Below are 26,647 nucleotides of genomic sequence, written 5' to 3'. Positions count from 1 at the left end.
TTGACAACGGTCAAAGAGAGTTAGAATCAGAGCAAGGACTAGAACACAGGAGTTCCTGGCTCCCAAAGCAGTGTTCACTGAACTAGTAAACCATATCCCTCTCTCAGCTGATGATGTTGTGTTATTTTCCCTCCTGGAACACAATGGGGCATTGTTCCAGAGTTGGACGCTGGTAGTGATTCACGCAATGGACCACAGCAGTAAATAAATACAAGTACAGTATTGTACTGCACAATACAAGATTGACAAATGATCAGAAGAGTGTGGGAAAAGAGGCAGAGGAGAGAGGAAAGAGAGAGAAGAAGAATTCAGAGATAACAGAGAAAAAGAGAAAATAGGAGAAGTAAAGGGATTTTTACAAATGAAGAAAGAAAGATGAAAGAAATATCCCCAGAGATAATTATCAGTCACAGACGAGAAGTACTGCTTCTAGAAAATTCAATTCAGGGATCAAGAAGTGTGACAGGAGTGACAGTGGAGGCCTGAATAGCCACTTTGACAAATTTCTGAAATGAACACAAATAATAGCTTTGAGCTCCAGCCATCACAGTGGAATCAAATCGGTTTTATCCTAAATGAATGTTAGTAACTACCAAAGGGATCAACCTGGCAAACTAGAAACTGAAATCTTCCATTTACCTCCTATCAGGTACAATAGATGCAGCGTAATCTTCCAAATATGCCCCGGCTTCACTTTTTGCGGGGGTAGGGGAGGAAGCCCCCTCTAGGTCTGAGTGTTTCTATGACCATCCAGCCTTTGACCTCTCTGATCAGAATGCCAACAAAGGTGCCAATTGAGCTAACTGTGGTTGTAATATTGTGGGGTGGACATCTGCTCACTATGATAGTTACTGAATTAAGATCTCTGATAGCTGTTTTCCACAGACAACCGTAAAGCTATAAAATATTTATAGCTTTACGGTTGCCTGTGGAAAACAGCTATCAGAGATCTATAAAATTATCCATCCCCAATACTATAGCAAGTTTTCACTAATATGGTTCAGTGCAAGCTAGTTAAGATGAGATCTTGATAGAACTTTTCTGGCAGAGCCAGTAATTTTTATTGGGCAATTTTCTAGTATCTAAATAGACAATGAAGAAGCATTCTAAGAGATTGCAGACTCAGTTGTCTGTAGTCAGCAGCTTTCTCCAATCCTGTGTACTTCAATTTATTTTTCATGCAGTCGATCAATATCTTACAATGTATAACCTATTATCAATGCAGAGTGTGATTGGATGAATCTGGTTTTCTCTGTGATGCCAGTGTATGATTACATATTGGCATGAATGAAAATAACAACAAAATGACAGGCCAAAGTACTGTGTGTATTATGGTACAAAAATACATTTTCACTCACCGCCAGCCTTCCCACCAACGGTAACTGGGAGATATGCAGCAGTGAAAAGATTGAGGTTTTTTTTTTATAGAAGCAGGTGAGAGAATGAGGGGCTGATACACTACTACACTGTTCCAGTTTTATGCTGCTGTTAACTTCATTAATTTCAAACTAGAGCAAATCAAGCCCTGAGACTATAGATTTTTCTTCTTCTTCTTCTCTATCTGACGAAGAAATGGCAGGGACCAGATTTCAGAAAATGAACATTTAACCCCCACCCCACTCTGAACATGCTACTTTTGAACTATGACACCTGAGGATTCCCCTCTATGGGATTTCCTCTACACTGAAAGTCCCCCAACACTCAGTTAAGACAGCTTTCCAACCACTTTGTACTGGAGCAGCATGTAAGAGCCAGAGAGGAAGCCCGAAACTGACCCACAACATTTGACCTAAGGTCCATCATGACAGTGCTGAGAAGATACAGAACATTCAGATTTTCCTTCTGATGTGAACTGCAATTTCCAGCCAAATATTGCACATCTGTAGTCAAAAAGAAGAAAATCATGCCCATTCTCAAAGTAATAAAGAGGCTGTAGGAGCCTGTGAACACAATTGGTCTCAGATACAAGGAAATGGAGCAGAGATACTCCAGTGCTGCCAAAATCCAGGGAAAGAAACTGACACTGAAAACCAGAAAAAAACAAGTCTAATGCATTTGTTGCCTTCTGGGGCCTGGTCTACACTAGGCGTTTTAGGAGCGTAAAACCGATTTAACGCCACACCCGTCCACACTGAGAGGCCCTTTATATCGGTATAAAGGGCTCTTTAAACCGGTTTCTGTACTCCTCCCTAACGAGAGGAGTAGCGCTAGTATCGGAATTACCATATCGGATTAGGGTTAGTGTGGCCGCAGATCGACGGTATTGGCCTCCGGGCGGTATCCCACAGTGCACCACTGACCACTCTGGACAGCAATCTGAACTCGGATGCAGTGGCCAGGTAGACAGGAAAAGCCCCATGAACTTTTGAATATTTCCTGTTTGCCTAGCGTGGAGCTCAGATCAGCACGTGTGGCGATGCAGTTAAAAATCAAAATAAAGAAAGATCTCCCGCATGGACCATGCGGATGTGATCGCTGTAAGGGCAGGCAAATCTGTTCTATCAGTGCTCCATTACAGAAGATGAAATTCAAAATCATTTTAAAAAAATCTCCAGACAGACGCCATAGCAGGGGCTCAGCGCACTGCTGCGTGACAAACGTAACGGAAAGCCAAAGAATCAAATGGACGCTCATGGACTGGAGGACTCAAGCTATCCCACAGTTCCTGCAGTCTCCGAAAAGTATTTGCATTCTTAGCTGAGCTCCAAATGCTTCTAGGGTCAAACACAGTGTCCGCAGTGGGTCAGGGCATAGCTCGGCAATTTACGCACTCCCCACCCACCCCCAGAAGTGAAAGGGAAAACAATCCTCTCTTGACTCTTTAGCATGTCACCCTATCTTTACTGAATGCTGCAGATAGACCCGATGCTGCAGCACTCAACACCAACATCCTTGCTCCCCCCCGCCATGGGTGGCTGATGGTGCAATACGACTGGTATCCGTCCTCGTCATCAGCCTATTGGCACATGGGGCAGTGCAAAAGGACTGGTAACCATGCAGACTAGCATCGGTGAGGTCGATCAAGGGTGCCTGGCCCTAATTTTTCCTGGTAGATGGTACAGTATGGCTGATAACCATCATCGTCATAGCAACAGGGGGCTGAGCTCTGTCAGCCCCCACCCTTCATGTGTAAAAAAAAGATTCAATTGCCCCTGGACTAGCAGAGGGATGCTGGGCTCCTCTGCTCCACACTCCTTACTGTCCTGTCTGGACTATCATAGCAGCTGGAGGCTGCCTTCCACTCATTTCTCACTAATAAGTCAGTGTGTCTTATTCCTGCATTCTTTATTACTTCATCACACAAGTTGGGGGACAATGCTACAGTAGCCCAGGAAGGCTGGAGGAAAAATGGAATCAACAGGTGGGGTTGTTGCAGGAGCACCCCCTGTGAATAGCATACAGCTCATAATTTCTGCAGGATCTGACACAGAGCAGCGGTGCTCTCTGATACAGTGGTTCTCTAGTACACTTGCCCATATTCTAGGCAGGACTGATTCTATTTTTAGATACCAAAAAGGAGGGATTGACTCTGGGAGTCATTCCCAATTTTGGCTTTTGCGCCCCTGGCTAAGAGCAGCCAGGGGCACTTATGACAGCAGCAAATGGTGCAAAATGACTGGTAGCCATGCTCATCTTTTTACCAATTTATGGATTGGTAGATGGTGCAGTATGGCTGGTAACCATCTCTGCTGTCATGCAAAAGCAAAAGCATGCTGCTGTGTAGCACTGCTGAATCGCCTCTGTCAGTGGCATCTAGTACACATACGGTGACAGTCACAAAAGGCAAAACAGGCTCCATGATTGCCATGCTATGGCATCTGCCAGGGCAATCCAGGGAAAAAACGCGCGAAATGCTTGTCTGCCGTTGCTTTCCCACAGGAAGGAGTGACTGACGACATTTACCCAGAACCACCCACGACAATGATTTTTGCCCCATCAGGCACTGGGATCTCAACCCGGAAATTCCAAGGGGCGGGGGAGGCTGCGGGAACTATGGGATAGCTACGGAATAGCTACCCATAGTGCAACGCTCCAGAAGTCGATGCTAGCCTCGGACCGTGGACGCACACCACCGATTTAATGTGTTTAGTGTGGCCGCGCGCACTCGATTTTATCCAATCTGTTTTACAAAACCGGTTTATGCAAATTCGGAATAGTCCCGTAGTGTAGACGTACCCTGGGTTTCCTGTCTTTCTTCTGTGCCTTGGCAGGCTTTCAAAAGCAGGCCAAGTCCAAGGCCAGATTAAGGCCAAATGGGGCCACAGATGCATCAAAACATAGGGGTCCAGTGTAGACCCTGCCCCCTCCTCTACCAAATCAGCAGCAGCATGGGACTCCCTCCCCTCATTTCTCCCTAGAGGAGACAGCAGTGGATCCTTCTCCCATATAAATAAGCCCTTCGTTTTCAGTTTAAACTGATTTTTACCAAAAAATCCCCCCCTTTTTTTTTTTACAAAAGTTAGTTTTACAAAAAGTATTATTCATTTTTTTCCAATTTTCACCCTACTTTTTATCATTCAAATATATAAAAATAACTTGTTTTATTAGGAAGATACAATACATTGCATGATATATATATATTATGATAATGCATTAGTCTGTCTGTCTGTCTATATGCAAAGCTGCCTGTTGCAGTAAGACTATGTGTAAGTCTATGTGCACACAATAAACAAAAGGCGCACATGCAAGCTCTGAAATGCATGTGCATCTGAACATACAGATGAATCTCATGCCCACCAGGTATATATTTCAATCTGTTAGGAGATAATGGTCTAAAGATCTGACACACTAAAATTGGAAGAAAATGAAAATCTGTATCAGAACACAAGGAAGTATTCAAAAGTTTAAAAAACAAACAAACCCAAGCCAGGAGAAAAGGATGAAGTTGAATATATGTGCTGCAAATGATGTGGCCCAATTATTAAATGTAAATATTTATAAGCTAATAGTTTTAAGTCTAGAACAGCAAACTGTTTGTTCAAATGAAAAGTTATATTTGGGGATTAGAGAGAGATTGTTAAACTCAGAGGTGGCATTCTGCTTTGAGTTCTGTTTTAGTTCTGCAGCAAACTACATTGATGAATAGAATTCAAAGCATTAATCTGCTGAATACTTTTCCTCCATATCTCTCCGTCCACCAAAATAAACCCCAATAGTTACCTAGCAAAATTATTAATAATTTTTTAAAATGATTTTCACCTGTTTTTGTTGTTGTGGTAATAAACGGATAAAGTCCTGGAAAAAATTAAATAAAATAAAAACTGAAAATGAAGGGCCCTACATACAAAGAGGCAGGGCTGGCAGCAGGCTCCCCCCCCATATAACAGCTGGAGTGTGTCTGCTTGACAGGTGGGCGGATGGGCCTGGCACACTGCACTCTTCCCCTCCTGCCACACACATAGTCCTCTTTTGGAATGGTATTGCTAAGGGTGGCACAGAACAATGGGTCTTGGAGTTAACACCTTATTGAGATCCACAGAGCAGTTCACACCTCTCTGAGCTATTGCTCCAGGCTACCTGCAGACTCAGTTATTGCTGCTTTGTTTTTTATCTGGGTCTCATTTTCAAGCTTTTCTTCACATGATGAGAGCTAGAAACATTTGTTTCTTTTTTTAAAAAAAGCATACATTCTGATGTAATCCCATGATGCCAAGATCTGGAGCCTAATGCATGGTCCTATAGTGCCTATGCCTTAATCTAGCCCTCACTATGTCCTTAGACCCAACTAAATACATAAAAGTGATGAAGCACTACTCTTCAGCTCAAGATCAAATCCTTCCTCTCATAAGAATTCTCTAGCTATGATATTCTCTGGCAATGCAGAGTATTATTGCACCTTTGCATCCTGTTAGCATACAACTGTTTCACAATTCAGTAGATAATTTAAGAATTCACCTTATTATTAACACAATTTATTACATTTACAGTTTGTATTATCTTTAAAGCCATTGACATTTAGCAATACATTATGTGTACCACATTTCTCATTTAGAAAAATGTCTTCAGAGAAACGCTTTTCTGACATATTATACTGTGTGGTTCATCATTTAAAATTTGAAATACCTACAAGCACATACATCTCATTTAAAGTGTCGAGAGAGCAGAAAAATTATGTTGGTCTAAGGAGTCTTGTTACCAAAGTATAAGGGATCATTCTATTTATCTCTCTCCCTCTCTGCATTCATACTTTTTTAAAATTTGCCCAGTGAGAGAGGAACACTGTGATCACATGTCTGGAAGAAGAAGAGAAAGCAAGAGAGAAATTTCACAATATTCTGAAAAAGAGTGATCTTATCTTTCCATTTCCCCTGGTCCCAACCTGCCCCCTAACTGGGGAATCTTTCTACTATTATTTGTTTCCATAACAACAGTGTGGTGAAAACTCCCTTCCTCTCACCTCCTACAACCATCATCTGTGCACATACCCTTGACTCTCTCCTCCCTGCTGTCAAATTCTTCAGACTTGTACCCCACCTAGACAAGTGACTAGATTGCTTTCTCAGTTGCTGTAGCCTCTTGCTGTCTTCCCATAAAAAGCAACAAGTCCCAATCGCCCTAGCTAGGAACCCTCAATCCCTCCCTACAAAAAAACCTCCCCACTAATCAACATATAATCTTGAGCCCCCAAGCCCTAGAAAGCACCTGTTTTCAGGTTAAAAAGAAATGAGCACATCATCAATTAAGTTTGGGATGGGAATGTAAGTTTAGATAATAGCTTCCGTTTGGGGATTCAGATTCTCTTTCTACTCTTAATGTCAAAGGTGGTAGGTTAAACACCGTGCAAGAAAAAAGGAACTCTTTGCACCAATTTAAAGCATAATTAGCATGAGCTGCTTCTTTTTTAATCAATCACCACTTTTAAAAATATGAAAATAGAGAGGTATTAATATGAGCCTTATTTTAAAAATAAACGTTTGCATTGTCTTTTAAAATGAGTTTGGTCTCATGCTTGTAACTATTTTCCCACATCACAAAATGGATTTTGGATGAACTGGAATTCTAGGCCTAAGTGGTGCCCTGGGATGGAATTTGCAAATGGTAAAAGAGATGCAGTGGCAGACATATGAGTGCAAGCCTGCCCACACTATGCCTCATTGAAATCAGTGTTATCAGTCCGGCGCTTCTGTGATCATTAAGTTCACTCACTAATTTATTTACAACAAAATAAAAGAGTGGACATCTGGTTCACTTTCCCTAGAGGCATAGCTTATCCTCATAGAAGAGTTTCTATCGCCTTAGATGGTGATGTTGGTGTTAGGCTGCCACTTTAAATTCTCTTCCCCAGTGCCCTACGTGGAATCATGACCAATAATGAATATTTTAAGGTGTCGACATTCTCCAACTGCTTTTTTTTTACAACAGTTCCGTTCTCCATTTTAGCATTTAGGTGTTTTGTTTGTTAAATGTGGCCACATCTCTCAGAACATCTGCAGTGATACATACACAATTCCACAAAATCATGCAGAACTTTGCAATGCAAATTTGTTTTGTGCATATGAAATAGAAAATTGCACAGCTCTGCCACAAAGCATTTGCAAAAGGAAAAACTGGGATCTCCAGCCAGCTCTGACGTTAGTATCTGCGAAAAGATCTGTGTATTCAGAGTACAGCATGTTCTCAAATTTAAAAAATGAATCTGCTTCATCTAGGCTTGTATTTCTCCCCTCCTCCAGGTCCATTTTCTGTGAACATTTAAGTGATTGAATTTTATTCACAAACATTTAAAGAGAAATATTGCAAACTTGAATGCTCACAGTCCTGAATAGCAAATTTTAAACTCTCACTCAAATATTTGTATTAGAATTGCTTTATTTTATAAGAAAGGGGGGACTACTGGACATAACACTGAGATAGAATCATGTTGTGCAGCAGGCAGAAATGGAGAGCTCAGAGAGGCATGTGTGGTAAATGAAGGGATACAGAGGCAGCTCAAAACTCTGGATATAGTGGAATCTCCAGTTCTAATTATTTAAATACCTCTGGTACAGACAAGGGGGTGAAATCCTGTCTCCGTTAAAGTCAACATGGGTATGTCTACACGGCCTGTGCAAGGCAGCCTCCTAGTCTGGGTCGACAGACTTGGATTAGAGGGGTTTGTGCTAGCTCAATGAAAATATCTGTGCAGATGGCCCTTTGAAGTTGCAGCTCAGGCTTTGAAGTCTAGGGAGGAATGTGGGCTTCAGAGCCCAAGTCACAACTTCAAAGTGCTATCTACACAGTAGACAGCTATTTCTAGAACGTTAGTGCAAACCCCTGTCCTGGACTGAGAGTCTTGCTTCCATGGACTGTGTAGACAGACGTTATGAGTTTTGCTATTCTGCGATTTCAGCAGAGACAGGGTTCACCCCAGAGACCTAGCAGAAAGGCAATTAAATGAGCCAACAATGTCCTGACTGGATCTTTCTTAACAGGATCACATATATGAGACAATAGCTGGTGAAGACAGAAAATTATAGGCCCATCCATGGTGTGGAGAGCCAGAAGAAGGTTATCTTTGTAGCATTCAGGGTCATGTGAAATCCATTGCATGGGTTCTGTGCCTCTTGGGGCATTTTTTGGGCGTGTGTGTGTGTGTGTGGGGGGGGACAGAAACGCTCCCTTTCCACTGCTTTTGGCCCTACTGTATGTGCACAAACAGACAATATTTGGGCCATTGTTAGGGCCCTTTGTTTTTGGTTTTTATTTTATTTAATTTTCCCCAGAAATTTATCAGTGTTTATTACTGCAACAACAAAAACAGGTGAAAATCAGTGGGAAAAACTATTAATTTTTCTGGGTAAATATCTGGGTTTATTTTGGTGGATGGAAGAACAAGGGGAAAAAGTATTCAGTAGGGTAATGCTTTAAAACATGCCCCACCTGAGTTTAAGAAAACAATATCTCTCTAATCCCCAAATAAAACTTTTCAGTTTACTGAAAACTCAGCAGTTCACTATTGTAGACTTGGAACCATTAGCATATAAATATTTACATTTAATAATGGGGCCATACCATTTGCAGCACGTACACTTCACCCTCCTCTCCTGTTTTTGCTTTTTTTGTTTTTTGGGTTTTTTTTTTAAACTTTTGAATACTTCCATGTGTTCTGATACAGATTTTCATTTTCTCTCGATTTTAGTGTGTCAGATTTTTAAACCATTATCTGCTAGCAGCTTGAAATGTGTACATGGTGGGTGTGAGATTCATCAGTACATTCAGATGCGCACATGCTTCAGACCTTGTGTGCGTGTCTGTTTGTTTATTGTGTTTATCGTCTAGATTTATACATAGCCTTACTTCAACAGGCAGCTTTGCATATACACACAGACTAATGTATTATCATAATACATATATCTCATGCAATGTTTTGTATTTTCCTAATAAAACAAGTTTTGTATATATATATATATATCTGTGAATGATACAAAGGTAGGGTGAAAACTGGAAAAAAGAGACTTTTTTGTAAAACCCAGGATTTTTTTCAGGAAAAATCAGTTTAAACTGAAAACAAAGGGGCTTAGTCATAATGAGGCACATACTAGCAACTTGATACTATAGTGACTGGACAGACAGGTAGACATTGAAAGATGAGGTAATATAGCTGTTTATACTGGACTTCATTTAATTTGGGAGTACAGCCATTTTGCCTCAGTCCCGGCATTATTAACTGTTGGGCCTGATCCTGTAGGTGACAAAGAAAGAATGGGACACTTTGCTGAGTGACAAAGAAAGAATCCTCCAATATTCCTCCTTTTCCACTGACTTTTCCTCACTCCTTTTTAAAGAACCTCTGGATTTTTGCAGCTTTCCCTCCATCCATATTTCTCCATTAATTTGCCAAAGGAATTATTTTGACCAGAACTGGTCCAAAAATTTTGACTAAAGGTTTTTTTCCATCAAAACCCAAGGGTTTTAAAGTAATGGCCTGGAGGTTTCATCACTCACCTAGGCTGTCCTAGGGCGGGAGACCTAGGTTCAAGTTCCTATCCAGCCTGACCCCCCAAAAGTGGGCTATCTGCTAAGCTATAGCCTTAGTCTCTCCCTCTGGTCCCCTGAGTAGTTAATTCTTCATCTCCAACAGCGTGGACTGACTGTAGGTTACAGCACTTACCTGAGATGTGGGAGACCCAGGTTCAAGTTCCTGCTCTGAATTAGGATGGGCAAATGTGGGCCTCCCAGACTCCAGGACCGTATCCCTAACCCCTGGCTGTTTTAGAGTGAGGGTCTCGCATAGACTTCCCCCCCCACACAAAAAATGTCGGAAGATTTCATTTTCAATCCACATTGGAATGAAAACAGATTTTGAAACCTCAATAGTTTTGGTGAAAAGGAATAGTCATTTTCTGGCCAGCCCTAATTTTGAGAGCAATGTGCTGTCTCCTCCCCCCTGGGATGATTGCTCAGCAGAGTCGGGTACAGCAAGGCTGCTCAGCAAATGTACTAATGCTATTTCTAGAACTTATATCCAAAGAAAATTGGGCTGGAGGCTGAAGACTTAATCATTGCAAAGTGAGTAATGCTGAAATCTTGTGCTCTTTTATAAGAAAAAGGTTATGTTAGGAGGAGACAATCTATTTACTCATGTTATATTAATGGCCCTATTTATCTCCCATAATGCACAGTTCAGTGTATTTATAGGATTTTCAATGGGAGTCTGACATTTTAATCCATTTATTGATGCACTTAAATAAAATGAGATCTAAGAATTTGAGAGCTTAAGTCATTTAAGGCAAACATGTCAATGAAGATACTGAATGAAGGTTGGAGAAATTTTTTTGCAACTATTTGATATGAGAGGGAATGGAATTTAATTCTCACTAATCCCTTCAACACTCAAGGAGTCTCAAAACAATACCTTAGAAATAGTCACCTTATTTCTAACCACTTCATTATGAAAAAGACAATATAGAGCCAAAAATATGCAACAGAAAGCACAATTCTGGGACTCAGGGAATGTAGTAATGCAGACAAATTAGGGGCTAGATGCTGCCCTAATTTATACCCGTTTCACACTAGTGTTGCTTCATTTACTTCCTTGGAGTTACTCCCATTTATGCCTGCATAAGATAGAGGAGGGTAAGGCCCTATGAGTTAAACTCTGCTGAGGTAGACAAAATTATGAATGGAACAGGAAGAAAGATTTTGTATTAATTATTTATATAGTGCCATTAATATAACTTTGCATCTGATCGATTTTCCTGTGCATCATACTTGTTGGAGTTTGATAGTTAACTCTTCAGAGCAACTGAACTTTTTTTAATGTAACTTTTTCCCTCTCCTCAAACAGCTCTACTGGTTTCCTTCCTGGTTTAGTTCAAGATCCAGTTTAAAGATGTATTCTTTGATTTCAAAACTCTCCTTGGATGTGCTCCAGCCACTCTCACAGAGGCCTTCTCTTTCTGTGCTCCTTTGTTATCAGCCTTCTCTAGATGTACCTTACTACTGTTGGGACAAGAGTCTTTTCTTCTGCAGTTCCTGGAACAGCTTGTCCCGTATCAGTCTGTTTCATCATCACTTCACCACATTTCAAATCTTAATATATAATGTCTGTGTCCTGGGCTCTGCTATTATTATTTAGCTCTCTAATTGTATTACTTTAGCTACTATGTAAAGAACATCAGGATAGAGTTTCCATGAGAGACTGTATAAAAAAACAAAATTGTATTTTGTATTCTGGAGTTAGCAATATATTCTACTACTTCTTGATATCATGAGTGTCTGAAATATTAATAAAAATGACACTCTTATCTGATGCCTCACGGGCCTTCAAACTCTTTCTCTTGGCTTAGACAGGTTGATATATATTCTTAGTGGCTTAGATCAACCCGGATCTTGCCTGCAGTGTCCCTGTCTATTTCAATACAGACTGCCTCAGAACTTTAATAGCAGGGTACAGAGGAAATTCATAATATTTCTTCAAAGGAAAAAGGGTTTAAATCTGAATATTTTACCGAAGTTCTCCTTTCACTTAATTCAAGTAGTAAATGGCCTAAAATTACAATTACATTGTTTTGAGTGGTAAATACATAAAAATGAATTACTTTACATATGAAAGCCCAGAAATTATTTGAACTGTGTCTTGTTGAAGACTAATAATGATTGTCTTTTAATATCACATGAGCACGCCTAAATGCCCTCAGCGAGATCTTTCCTTTATATAATTTCCCAAAATTTCACAATCACTTTCAATTGAATAAGTCTAGACAACCATCTTTAAAAAAAGAACATTTTAGATAATAGCTTTTCTGAGTACATACTGAAACTTTTATGGAGTTTTTCACTAGAATTAGTTGGTAACAGGTCAACCAAGTGACGCACAAAACATTTTTACTTATGGACCGTGTTAGCATATTAACTCTTAGCAGCAGCTTACCAATTTGCTGTACCAAAAGAAATACTACAGATTCGAGATCCAAATCTGGTGCCAGACAGCCCTAAATTCCATTTGAGAAAGATATAAATAACTGATAACATTAGTGCTGAATCTGAAGTTTGCCATATATCTAAATAGCCTCTTTTCCCAAATGCAAGGATTTTTCAAACAGGGACATGTAGCTATAATTCACTATTATATTAAACATACACTTTATTGTAAAAGCTACTCCTGCCTTTAGAAACCTACTGACAGCATCCCTGACATTGACATATTATATTCTGAGATCATCCTTTTGAGAAAGTGTTTATATTTTTCTACTTGAAAGGGAAAAATAAGATGGGCAAGAAAGAGCATCTTCCAGGTACACTCCAAATAGTAGTTGTATTACATTTAATCCTTTCTCTTCTTAGGCTCTGGGACGATATCAAGGATTTTATTATTTTCAACACTGCAGGAATTTCCATGGTGAAACAAGTTAGGGCCCCTTGGAGATTTGATACCAAAATGACAAGCATATGGGAGCCAAGTTAAATCTCTCTGGTTCTGTTTTTAGATAAATGTAAGTGGAGAGAAAAAATTGATCAGGCATAATGGGGAGTTTCTGCCTTTCCTTTGAAGCATTCTGTATTGGTCACTGCTGAAGGAAGGACCTCAAACTTAGTGAACCAATAGTTGGATTTGGTGTATCAAATCTTAGGTTTCTAAGACCATACAAATAAGTACAGTAATTCAGTAAATAGAACCTCTTCATCAGATGGTTACTCTTAAATAATCTAGATTCTAAGTGATTTGTCAGCAGTCACATTATAGACCAGTAGGTTCCGAGGATGTTTCTCAGTGAGAGCTTCTGAGAGTCTCCTACATCCTCACTTTATCCTAAATAATTTAAAAAAATCCCCAACACTCTAATAATTGAAATTCTCCTCATAATTTATATGTATAGATCTCCTTTCATCCACAAAGATCCAGTAGTGTTTTGTAAGCTGCATACAAGTAATCATATCACTATTAAAATATAGTAAATCTGTCTACAGAAATGTACCGATTTATTCCAGATTCTGATGCATTTATCTGCATTGAATAATATGTCACTCCCTGAGTAGATCCACTGAAGTGAATGGAACTACTCTTGTGAATAACTGCTCACCAGTGCGAGTGGGCATTCACAGCCTGGCCCTTAGTAACTTTGGTCAAGGGTAGTGGGGCAAACCCCTGTCCTAATGAAAAATGCCTTGTGATAATGATAACACACAGCAGACAGGACATTTGATTTTTAGGGTTTCACTCTAAAAATCTCACCCACAGTAAACTGCATGGAAGCCAATGTAAACCTTGGAAGTGAAGGCTTAATTTGCCCCTGCTAACATACTGTGGTTCCAGAAAATCTAGGTATTTCACATTAAGCCCTACTCATCTTTATAATGTTTATAACTTCTTTCTCTTTCACAATTCCTGTGCTGCTCTTACTTCTTCTTTAATAGCAAAACTCCTGTTTGACTTCAATAGGGCCCAATATGAATTCTCTGTCATTTTAAGTGTCTTTAATAAAACTACAACTCTACCGTATTTATGAAAACAGGAACTGCTCCCTTTAAAAAGCTGCATGATATTACTACTATATGATTAAAGGGGTTTGAAAATGTAAAAAGGGAAATAATCTGGCTCTCAGTTCTGTCACTGTAACAAACTACAGGGCCTCTGCCCTCTATAGATTATTTGTTTGGAGACTGGGTTGTTATTATTACCTCTTAAAAGAATCATGATGGCACTGTGATTGCTTAAGCAAAAAAATGGCACGGTCTTGGTAGGAAAGGAATGTAATCTATACTTGATGTTCTGATTGAATGTAAATATTATTCATGGCATATAACTTTGTCCTTTCCCTGGTGGTTTTATGACTTGGGCTTCATTGGTCTCCTATTGCTGAGTTACATCATTTGCAAAATATATCATCCGGACTGGAAGCACTTAAATGATAGAGTATATGGATAGGCAAAGCTGGAAATGATTTTTCTTTTAAATTATCTAAACATATTCTTCCCACTGTGTCTACTTTAGGGTGTTATATCTGGGTCATAGAATATACTAGAGAAGCTTCCTGTGATACTCTTCTGGAACTAGCTAGTATTTTAGTGAGTATTACTAAGAAAGAGAAAAATGGAAACGCTATCAGATCTTTCCCTTTCCTAACAACTGAATAGGAGACGGGTTTTAGCTGCAAGTGGATACGCACTGATCCACACACTGATAGCACAGAGTTGCCACCCACCCCAGCAATTCCAGAATCATCTTGATACTGTTGGGGTTATCCTGCATCCCACACTGAATGCTGTGTGAGTCCTTCAAAATAATTTCCATTAAATGCCATCCTAGTGTCACATTTTTCATGCAATGTTACAATGCTTCTGTTACCATGTTGTCCCATTCCCTTATGATGTGTCAACACAATCCAAAAGATTGCGGTGCACAAATTTGTCCTATGGGTTGAATTTTGCAAAATGGCAAACCCTAAGCATAATGTGCAAAGGGTCTAAAGGATGCTGCATGGCACAGGCAGCTAGGGACTTCAGAATTCTAATCCCAGTTTTCTCACTCATTGTGCTGTATGATTTTGAGCAGATCACTAAACCACAGTGACCCAATTTCCTCCAGTATATAAGGGGAATAAGATGAAGGCTGCTGTGACTCTGACTGATTAAACCAGACTAAACAAACACCGCTAACATCTGACTAGCACTGTTATTGCAACATGCAGTACCAATAATGCCACCACTACCTCCCATTAGGACATGTCAGTTGTCCTATTTGTGAAGCCAAGAATGCCACTAATATGACCTGTGATACTGTATGTTTTCATTGAATATGTCCCCCTCTCCCAACCAAAGGAGTGATAGATATCTTATCCAAAGCAGAAAGCAGTGACTAGCAGCAGTGAAATCTGAATGGGACTAAATGCCTTAGTCTTTCCTTTTCATCACACTGCCAGCAAAAAACAAAAGAAGGAATATTGACACTACTACTCAGTAAAAATCCTAGGTTACCAATTTGTTTGTTTATTTTGGGGCAAATAGGGGCTTCTTTTGTTTTTTGCCTAAAAACAGAAAACAGAGATTCCTTTTTAAAAAAAGCAATAAACTTTGCCACGTCCAGGCATGACTATATATACATGATATAAATCAAGAATTACTCTCTTGAAATCTAGTAGGTGTAAACTACATATAAAATGAAAGGTGTAAACCCTTATAAAAATGGGCACTTGAGAGCAGATTTAGGCCTGTATTCAGCTCAGAACCTGATCTGTGGCATTGAGGAATTAACTGTAATTTGAGTATATCAGTAGATTAACTCTTACCACGTATCAGTGGTCAGTAAATGGCACTTTGGTATTTAGTGGTATTTGGTGACTAGGGGTCACCAAATGAAATTAATAGGCAGCAGGTTTAAAACAAATAAAAGGAAGTTCTTCTTCACGCAGCGCACAGTCAACTTGTGGAACTCCTTACCTGAGGAGGTTGTGAAGGCTAGGACTATAACAATGTTTAAAAGGGGACTGGATAAATTCATGGTGGCTAAGTCCATAAATGGCTATTAGCCAGGATGGGTAAGAATGGTGTCCCTAGCCTCTGTTCGTCAGAGGATGGAGATGGATGGCAGGAGAGAGATCACTTGGTCATTGCCTGTTAGGTTCACTCCCTCAGGGGCACCTGGCATTGGCCACTGTTGGTAGACAGATACTGGGCTAGATGGACCTTTGGTCTGACCCGGTACGGCCTTTCTTATGTTCTTATGTTCTTATAAATCACAATGGAAAGACATGAATGTGTGTCTTCTCATCAGAGACTGTTTTAAGACACAATTTTCTGAACTAGCATCTTTTCGCCTCAGCTAACGTACCAAGGCATTTTAGTAAAGATGGGCAATTTTGCAATTTCTGTATCAAAACATACTTATCCCTTAATCCTTAAATCATGACAATTGAATATAATACAAGTCAAAACCGTCCAGCAAAAGATGAAAATGGGAATTAGCAAAAAGAGCTTTAGATTAAAATTTCTGGCACTGGGAACAACTGGTACAAAATCTCAATACCTCCTCAAGCACTTTAGCAACTTGGAGAGGATTTTGTATGTTTTGTTGAAAGAATGATAGCACTAGTTACAAGGAAGAGAAGCTGTTATTCAAACGGGGATTTCATAATAATCATAATCCATAAATGTACATAAATGTAATTGAAAGCTTTCGTATCTTTTAAACATCAAGTACTGTATGGTACATCTGCTTAAATCACAGAGCATTTGCGCAAGAAAGTTAAGCTTCGCATTCCGGATATAAAGTAAGACACAAATACAAACCAATTGTTTGAGGTCTGTTATCCTCAGCTGAGCTGCTGTAGCTATTTCCTTTTTTTTTTCTATATACTAAAGCAAACTGCTTTCTTTTTATCTTGAAATATACATGTTTGTAGAGCTATTCAGGGGCGCTTGGGCTGAAAATAAAATCTAGATAAATGATACAACAAAAATACAAAGGAATGAAGTAGTGGTTCATGTGGTCTGCAAAGACAAACATATTTACCCTTATCCAACACACACGAGAAATATACACAACTCTGTGAAATCTCTGGAATTATGAACAAATGGTTAAGCACTCGGAGCTCTCACGGAATTCAACGGGAGTTGAGAGTACCATGATCTTTGAAAAATCAGGCCACTTTGACATATGTGCCTACTTCAGGCGCACACATTTGCAATGAAAAAGGCTAGAACTGTAGGTCAACATTTTAAAAGAGATTCTGAACGCTAAAATGGAAAGGAACAAGCAAATGGGCTCCTCTTCTGGAGCAGGAGGCTGAGGAGAGAAGTAAAGAATCTCTCACAAATGGTTTCCATAAAACTGGCCAGTTTAAAGGTTGGACGTATCCAAAGAATCATCTTGCAACCCCTTCTCCCTGTCCCCTCCAAAAATACTCAGGCTGATCCTATTTACTACAGAATCCTGAAGATTTTGTTTCCCCAGGATTATTCAATCTCTGACATAAAAATTGCTTTTAAAAGAAGCCTTTTAGTTTTAGAATTAATCTTCCTTGGAGCTGTGAGTTGCATGTATGAATCATAATAAACTGTATGTCCTCAATAAGTTTTCATTTTAGAAGACACACAAGTTCTTCAATTAGTAATTCTATAAGTACAATGCAAGAAGCATATCTGATTTACCCTATCAATATCTTGTACCAATATCAATACAATACCTAAACTGTAGAATGTATGTCCTATTCAATGGCATTTGAATGACCTTAAGGGCATAGACTCTGTATCCTAACATTTCATTAGCACAGCAAGGTGCAGCTCTGTAACAATAAAGGGTAGTTTATTTATATGTGCAAGTATTTATTTTTTTGCTCATCTGCATTCAGAGTCTCACCAAGTTATAGAACAATCAATACTTGACTTTGTGACTCTGACAAACTTAGTAACATACCGCCATACTTACTTACTCATTGCTAGAAAGGAGGAAAGATGTTTGGTTTTGTTCTTGTTACCTGTAAATTCAGAAAACTGGCTAAAATCAATATGCAGTTTAAAGTGGTTGGATGACGCCTACACTAATTGGCAAATTTGCTTCCTCCTTGACAATGTTCACTAAAATATCACACAAGGAATGCCCATTGATTTGTAACAGAAATGGTAGTGGTGTCCCAGAATGAGGCTTGAAGGGCTTGAAAATCAGGAGAGTCCAATATGAAGACTTAACACAATTTAAAAAAATCCTCAATGAAACATGAGTTCTTTAAACTCATTCTGGGCAGGAAGCAATACGAAAGGAAAAACTATCCTGACTGTTCTTAGAGATTAGAGAGGATTTTGTAAATTTCATTAAGATTAGAAAGCAAGAGCTGGTGATGGATGGTTGGTGGGTTGAACTCCTTACGAGGTTACATGCAGTATTGTTTCCTCCTGTTTGAGGTTAGGGTCCATCTTTGCTTCCATCACAGCAGAGAACCTCTTCAAATGACCCACCCTCCGAGATCAATTGAGTTTCAGAACTCCCCAAGGAAGAAAACTGTTCAGCTTATGGAACACACAATTGAAAGGTTGTTTGGACATGTTAATTATCTTTTGTTTTCGGCTATTGATACAGTTGCTTTTACATGCCTCCTTGCTTATCACCTCCGTTACAGGTCACCTTGGCATATACATGTCTTGTAACCGATGAAGCAGGAAGGAAGGTGCTATTGGCACAAATCATGTGCTACTCTGACTGATAATAGCACTAATGTTATGCTTGTGGCACTGCATTAGAAATGAAGGTGGTGTGATTCTTCTTTACCATGGCACCCAGGAAGTCCTTCACCACAAAACTGTTCCTGTCACAGACAGCCTGGTGAGTCTGGGTTATCTCCACGTAAACAGAGTCAAGTATTTCTGACTTTTCTAGCTACTCTGCCAAGTATTGTTCAAAAGTTTTGATTGATTGAGCATTATATGTAAAAAAGATATATATTATCTTAGTATTACACCACCACAGCTCATGCTGCAAAACATCTGTTAGTCTATAAGGTGCCACAGGATTCTTTGCTGCTTCTACAGAACCAGACTAACACGGCTACCCCTCTGATATATTATCTTAGTATTACACCACCACAGCATGCATTTTCTCATAACCTTACCCCCCCAAAATTTTTTAAAACCCCAAAGATAAAAAATACCTGCTCTAGGAGTTTGTGTACAGATTCGTCCATTTCCAAGAAAGCCTGATGGACACCGACCGCAAATGTACCCAATATCAGGAGGTTTACGATCAACACATAAGACTCCAGGGAAGCATGGCCTATTGGCACAAGTAGTAATAGGTCGTACGGCAGCTCTGCCACCTAAAAAAGTATCCAAGAACTTTTCTTTATTAAATTAAATCTTTATTAAAAATGAAACAATGACTATATAAGCCCACCCAAGGCTTTACATTACTTTTATTCTTTTAAAATACAATTAACAGAGAATGTTCCCCAAATCTTGTGCCAAACATAGGAATGTCCTGAAGGCACAATGTATCAGAACAGCTGTTTCTTATTAAAGCAAGATTTATTAGTCCTCTAATTACGAGTTTTAAAGTTTATTACTCAGAGTTGTTTGGCATTTATCATGAACAGAATAGAAATTGTAATTTTCAGCATAAGTGAAAGATTAACAGTCTGAGAAACTGCATTATTCAGATATCCCATATTTTAAAAATCATTGGAATCTATTTGGCAAACCTTGCCACACACGTACATTACCTTTAGAAATATATTGTAGAGTACATATGGTTCTGATCTAGAAATTGCCCAGGAAAGTCCAACGTTATGTGACACAAGACTCTTTTAATTCATTTAATTTTGTACATAGTTAAATAATAGCAGAAGTTACCTGGTAATATGTAGTTATCTGGCCTAGAGCAGAGATAACAAAGGATGTATAAAGTCTGAGTAGTGGTTGTATTTCTTTCTAAACAGTCTTTAGTGGGGTCTAGATCATGACACTCAAATATTTTCAGTGTTAATTCTGCACATCGGTTGCAAAAGAGCTAGTATGAAGTAAACTGAAATATTTATGGATTTATGTGGTTTTAACGCAATGTGTAGACTTACTTTGGACAATGGCTACCCCTGTACAGTTGCACAAAAGAGTAAGAGTACACAAAAAACAGTTCCTCACATGAACCCATGAACAACAGCCAGTCCCAGTCCTTATCTTTCTGCTTCTTGAGTGCACTATAAATCCCAAAGAAGTGTGGCCCAGACTGCAGGCTCATGCCATCATAAGGGCAGTGAAGGATTCCCCCTGTTAAGGGTGGAGCAGTGTGCATTGTAGTGTACGCTTGCTGCTCCTGGTGGCATTATGTCTGCTGAAGGCACAAAGGTTTTGGGAGACGTACATCCCTACTCCGATTACAGGCTGTGGCAAAAAAATCCACAATAAATTCTTAATATATGCCTGGAGTCCATATTTCTTGCACAACTGAAGCTCCTGCTTAACTCCGGGGCTGGAAATGGACTCCAGGAGAAGATGGCTAGCAGCCCCCATGACTAGGGTAACTTCCTATTAGACGTCAGTCCCTTTGTCTATTTTCTTATGCCAGCAAAAGTGGAGTCCCTTACAGACAGGCATGAATAGAGATTTCAGTGCTAACCCATCTAGAGCTGGAGAAAGTTGTTTGGATGAATAGTTTATTCACTGAAAAATAGTTTTGAGTCAGCCAAAACTATTCTCAAACTTGGGTTGAATGCGGTGCATGGTTTCCTCAGGAATTTTTTTTTAAATCTAAGTGTTTTGATGTTTTTAAAATGAAACATTTTAACTTTACATATAGAAACAACATTTCATTGTGAAATTTAGCTAGATTTTTTTTTAAAGGAAAGGTAAAACACTGAGAGCTAAGTTAAATAAAAAAGGGTGAAAAATTGTTTTGGGCTGAACAAAATATTTTGCTTGACCCGAAACAATTTTTATTTTTAGTGTGTTTTGGTTTGGCCACCAAATCGAAAGATCCACCATGAATCTTATCCGCACTAATAGTTCCCATACCTATTGTCACATTTTCTAGTAATAATGCAAAATTTCTGTGTTCTCTGTTTTTTTGCATTTGGCTCTGTTCTATTGTGATGTGCTGGAAACAGTTATTTGTGATTAGGACGTAAAATTATGAATTCTTGGTACATATACTGCAAATCTGAAAATAAATGTCATGTCATAGCATAACATTACATACTTACCATGTGTGTCACTACTGTTAGGACTCTTAATTGCAGGCGCTTTCTTTGCCTCTAAGGATTGCATTGGCCATTCACCCTCTATTTTGTTCAGTTCACCTTTGGCATTATCATCATCAGTAATGAAATCTTCGGTAATGTCAGCAGTGGCCTCAGCTGTGATAGGAAAGCATGGAGGTCAGGGAAGCAAGGTGTTAGAGCTTAGCTGTGATTGATGATAAAAACGAACAGTAACAGCAAATCAACCCCTCCCCCCCACATTTGTTTATCTTGGAAGCCAACCATAAAACAAATGCATGCACAGCAGATGAGTCAGCTGCTGAAAGTCATCAGGACTTCAGTGCAAAAATTATAAGAAAATATAATTTTGGGGGGGAGGGATAGCTCAGTGGTTTGAGCATTGGCCTGCTAAACCCAGGAAGTTCAATCCTTGAGGGGGCCACCTAGGGATCTGGGGCAAAAATCAGTACGTGGTCCTGCTAGTGAAGGCAGGGGGCTGGACTTGATGACCTTTCAAGGTCCCTTCCAGTTCTAGGAGATAGTTATATCTCCAATTATTATTATTTATTTATTACATACTAAGCCCAAATTACCCAAACTTTGCTTAAATGAGAGACAAACCCAATATGTGTAGTGGTCTTCTATAGAGATGTAGCTAGCAAGGGGTCCACAAATCCCAGTGTGTAATGTGGCCTGGCTTCTCAGATCTAGATGCCACATTGACTGCTGGGACCTATAGTTTCTCTGGCCCACGCTTCTATATGAAAACGAGGACAGCTGCAAGCTATATTGTAGAAGTCTGTGGGCTGATTCAACAGCTGTGCACATTGGACACTCCTATACTCAGTGCACAGGGATGTAAAATGAAAGGACTGATCATTGGAGACATTTAAAAATATTAATTTCATGAACACGTTAGGGAAACTAACTGATTGAGTTAAGGACAGTAAAGTCCATCAGGATTCATATTGGCTAGCTTGATCAGGGAAGTGTGCGTGCGCACGTGTGCACACTTAGTCGATAGCTGGAAGAGCTATGTGAAGTTCTAGGCAGAGACTCTACAGTGAATCAGAGCGAGAGAGTAAATTTTCTTTATTCCAAAAAAGCTCCTTGCTCCGTGTTAGAAGAAAGTGACTGTTGCTTTAGAACTGTCACATGACTGGAAGAGCTAAATGAGAATGCAAATGAACATCTATCTTTTTTGTCCCAAGAACATAAGTTTGTTTTTTAATGTAATCTCTTCCCCCTCACACAGTTAATCCCATTAACACCAAAAACGCAAAAGAGAAAAGCAGACACAGCGGCAGCATTGGAATTACTCAAATTGACCAAGTAATAGAGTATAGCAAACATTTGTATCCGAGAAAAGTGTAAATTTAACTGAAGGAAGAGTCAATAAGCCTGACAATACAGCTCATTGATTTCAACATTCCTCTATTATAGGCCAGTTTTTCACACACAGAAATACCCAGCAGCTTCTTTCACAGTCAACAAAAGAAAGAGTAGATGTCTTGGCAAGTCTGTCTCATACTGCTTGAAATTTTTGGAAACACTTACAAATGAACTTCAATTGTTGATTTGTTTCCCCCCCCACAAATATTTTTTATTGAAGATAAGCATGTAACGGGGTTCACAGCGCACCCCTGCCTAACCAGCCTCTTGGCCCCACTCCTCAAAGACTCAGGGACACTCCAAGCTGGTGCAACACCCTTGCTCTTTATTTATGTCCGTTTCCCACCACCGGTTTCCTACTATATACAGGCTATTTACAGGGGCTTGACCCAACACAGGCCTGGTCAGCAACAAAGTAGCAAGCTCCTACCTCTCCCTGAGCCCCCCTTGCCTCCTGGTCTCCACCCCTCCTTTCACTCACTTCCTCCCAGCCTTATAGCTCCTATCTAATGAGGCTGGCAGGTGCAGTCAGTGATTAGCAAACCTAGGCAATTTACCCAACCTCATTCCATTTCCCCTGATTGGGGCTGGAGTGGCAGGAGCCTATTGAGGCTTCCCCAGCAGCGCCCTGCCACAATACATAACTGAAAAATGTAGAGAGACAGAGTAGATCAGATTCTTTGCACCTGGGAGGGTCCCTTTGCACCACTGGAGCTGCACAAAGTGATCTTAAACCATTCCAGGGAGGCTGATGAGGATTTCCCACCATGGGGGAATCCTGAGTTTCTATAAAACCTCTCCTTGTCCTGGTTGTATTCCCAGGTGGAAACTGTGGCTTTCCAGTGCTCGAGGGGGTAGTGGTGGAGCCCAGCGTACTCCACTGGTCCACAGAGGGCTTAATTGTCTCTAGGAGAATGTTCTAGCTGGTGCAAGGCTGCTTTAATGGGGGTTGGTGTTGCTCCTGGCTGCTTCCAGGAATACAGGAAAGCATAAAGATGACATAGAGCCGCCTTTGCCTTCCTCTGTACCCTTCCAGTTGCGCCAGGTATGAATTCAGCACAGCTGAAGATCGCATCCAGTAATGCAAACACTCAGCAGACATACAGGTGAAATTTACTTATGTGCAAAGGGCTTACACAAGTGCCTTCTCGCCACATAAGCTCCACACTACCCCTTATTATGGGAACAGAGCAATCTTTTATAGATGACTCCACAACCTATGTGCACCGTGGAGGGGGTTCTGCATTCATCCCAACATGGCTTCAGTAGAGGAAACCGTTGTGGAGTAGGCTATAGGAGGCGGGAGAGATCCACACTTACTCAGATTCAGGGACCAAATACCATGGCAATAGGTAGGCAGATTACACAAACAGTACTTGGAAAATAATCGTGGATATGCTGTAGGGCTGTGCATTAAAACAAAGATTTAAAACACCAGAAAAACCCAACAACCACAGCTAACAGAGCCCAATATGAGAATAGTCAAATTGGTAATATAATAGTAGCCCGATCTGTGTATTTAAAGGCCTGACCTTACTCTCATTAAAGTGAGTGGCAAGATTCCCATTAACTTCAGTGGAAACAGAATTGGGCCCTAATTTTTTGTCTGTCTCTATAAGTAAATCATGCAAAACACTTACATCTGCAAGATTTACCATCCCCCTCCATTCCACTGGGGCAAGTTCCACATCTATAAGATCCAAAGGTGTTTATGCAAGACACTCCAGGAAAACAAAGATTCTCTTCACATTCGTTCACATCTTCCTGACAAGTAAGCCCTGTGGCAAAAACAAAGGAGAGGTTAATAAGAAGGAAAGATCTGTGTTTATTCCTCAGCTGAAATGTTCATGTAGACTGAGGCTTACCTCTTGACTGTAAACTCATTACAGGGTACATCACTCATTTTACAGCCAAATTCCCCAGTCTCACTTAAATCTGCTGTTATCTCACTGTTTATTATTACTGTCAGTTTTTGGCATCAGAATTGTTGAACTTGAGACTGCTTGTGGAAAACTTTAGACATCTTAAGGAAATGAAGCTTCATTTGAAGCTTTTGTCTCTACTGCTTTTATTTTTTTTAAATGTCATTTATTTGAGATCTTTGCCGTGTATTTAAAAATCCAGTGTTACCATTTGGACTTTAACATGTTGAGAGCTATGTTCTGATGCATCGTGCTGTTGTTTTCTATTTGAGCTATATTATAACAGCTTGTTGCTTGTCAACCTGATAGGGTTTGCTTGGAACAAATCTTACAAAATAACCAGATGGGTTTTGGAAATGTTCATATTCTATTCTTAAAGTGTAATTTAAAGGGACACCCTCAAAGCAAATTTGGGGCAGAGTTTAGGTGTTCTAAAAAAATAAACTACTGTAAAATTCAGACCATTAGAGTGTGTGTCTTGCATTCCCTGCAGTCTTTACATCCCCAGACTTACAGCACCGGACTAGTTCAGGGGAACCTAAAAAGGAAACTGACCATATTAGTTAAACTGACCATCTAATAAACAAAGTGAGCCTGAGTAAACTGGGTTGAGAAAATTGCAAAAGGCAAACAACATAAATGAAAAATTAAATCAGACTTTAAAAATTCATTTCACTTTAATAATAGTGTAAAGATTATATTATATTAATATCACTGGTAATGGCATTGTGCTTAAAATAGCACCCGACAATCTCAGGGGCATATGGACAAGGTAGCTAAGGTCTCAGGTGAAGTGGTATTACTGAAAGGAGTTTGGGACAGGGACAGTGTATTACTGTGTGTGTAGGGTCCCTAGAACAGTCGGGCCTCAATCCTGATTGGTGCCTCTGGGCAGGGCTACAATACAACTAATAGCCACAACTCTGGACAGATGATGCTGGCCTCAGATGGCTCCCTCTACAGAGGTGGAGGCTGAAAGTCCAGCTATTTCTGTGCAAACCCTGCTCCCCCATCTCCGGAAGGAGAAAAAACAACAAAACTTTGAGAAGGGAAATATCAGTCTCCTTGTATTTACAGAGGACTGACCCACTGAGGGATGCAGGACCAAACTCCGAGTGTGATCCTATTAAATATACTGAAGAATAAGTAACCAACCATTTTGAGTTATAGGGCTATAATATAACTGAGGATTCTGGGAGTATTATGTACTATAAGAGAAACTAGAGTTTGTTCCATTACTGGAGAAATAGTATAAAATTAGAAAAGGCTTTTAAAAATAATTAAGGGACTATTCATTTCATTTTATAGATGGATCCATGGTGGTTTTGTAATTAAGTTATTGCACTTGTGGTTGGATTCCAGATATCTGGGTTCTATTCCCAGTCGGTGGATATTGAGGTTTTTTTGGTTTTGCCATCAGTAGAGTGAGGACAATATTGGTGTTGAAGGGAAATGAATTAATATTTGTGAAGTTCATTGAGATAGATAGAAGGCACTTTCCCCAGACGTTGCAAAAGCTCCTGCCCATGTCTAGTCCCATTCTCACTTCCAGACTCACTGAAGACTAGTCTACACTACAGCATTACATTGGAACAGCTGCACCAATGCAGCTGCACGGTTGTAGCGCATCTGGTAAAGACACGCTATGCCAAAGGGAGAGCACTTTCCCATTGGCATAATTACTCCATCTCAACGAGAGGCGGAAGCTATATTGGCTGAAGAGCGTCTGACATAGCGCAGTGTGGACACCACTTTAAGTCGACAGAACTTGCATCACTCAGGGGAGTGGCTTTTTTGCAATGTAAGTTACATTGACTTAAGCGGTAGTGTAGACAAGCCCTGAGACTCTGATGTCATGCTCAGGAATGCAGGGATATAATTCACTTGGATCACAGCTACTTAACAATGCATCCTGTGTTTAGTAAGTTTCTTCTCTAGAAATGGCATTTGGGAAACTCTTAAAAGAGTTAACATTTTGCTTCTACTACCTGTTCACTATCATTTGTAAAGATTTGGTGCTAAAATGGTGTTGTCACTTGAGCATGATAGCATTGCCTTCCCATTAGATTATTGATGGTTTTCTGGGGAATTGAGACATAAACACAACATCAAGGATGAGCTTACATTGTTGTCACAGAACTTGCTCTGAAGTAAAATCCTCTGCCTCCCAGCTGGCTTTAAGCTTCACTTGCTTATAATTTTTTACCTTCTATTAAAACATTGAGATGTATT

At 39.8% G+C, this 26,647-nt stretch overlaps 1 protein-coding gene across 1 annotated transcript in view; it reads right to left on the bottom strand.

The window, feature by feature from the left end:
• Positions 1–26,647, bottom strand: part of LOC120374201 (von Willebrand factor D and EGF domain-containing protein-like) — a 240,959-nt gene that overhangs the window by 49,106 nt on the left and 165,206 nt on the right. The window contains exons 19-21 of the mRNA XM_039493496.1: positions 24,134–24,271; positions 21,105–21,257; positions 19,062–19,226 (exon numbers count right to left, since the gene is read on the bottom strand). Of these exons, the coding sequence (XP_039349430.1) occupies positions 19,062–19,226; positions 21,105–21,257; positions 24,134–24,271 (456 nt within the window). The remainder of the gene's footprint in view (positions 1–19,061; positions 19,227–21,104; positions 21,258–24,133; positions 24,272–26,647) is intronic.

The sequence above is a fragment of the Mauremys reevesii genome, linkage group 11, assembly GCF_016161935.1.
Source record: "Mauremys reevesii isolate NIE-2019 linkage group 11, ASM1616193v1, whole genome shotgun sequence".
Classification (NCBI taxonomy): domain Eukaryota; kingdom Metazoa; phylum Chordata; order Testudines; family Geoemydidae; genus Mauremys; species Mauremys reevesii.
Note: the sequence above shows the minus strand (reverse complement) of the source record. Positions and strands in the feature narration are given on the sequence as shown.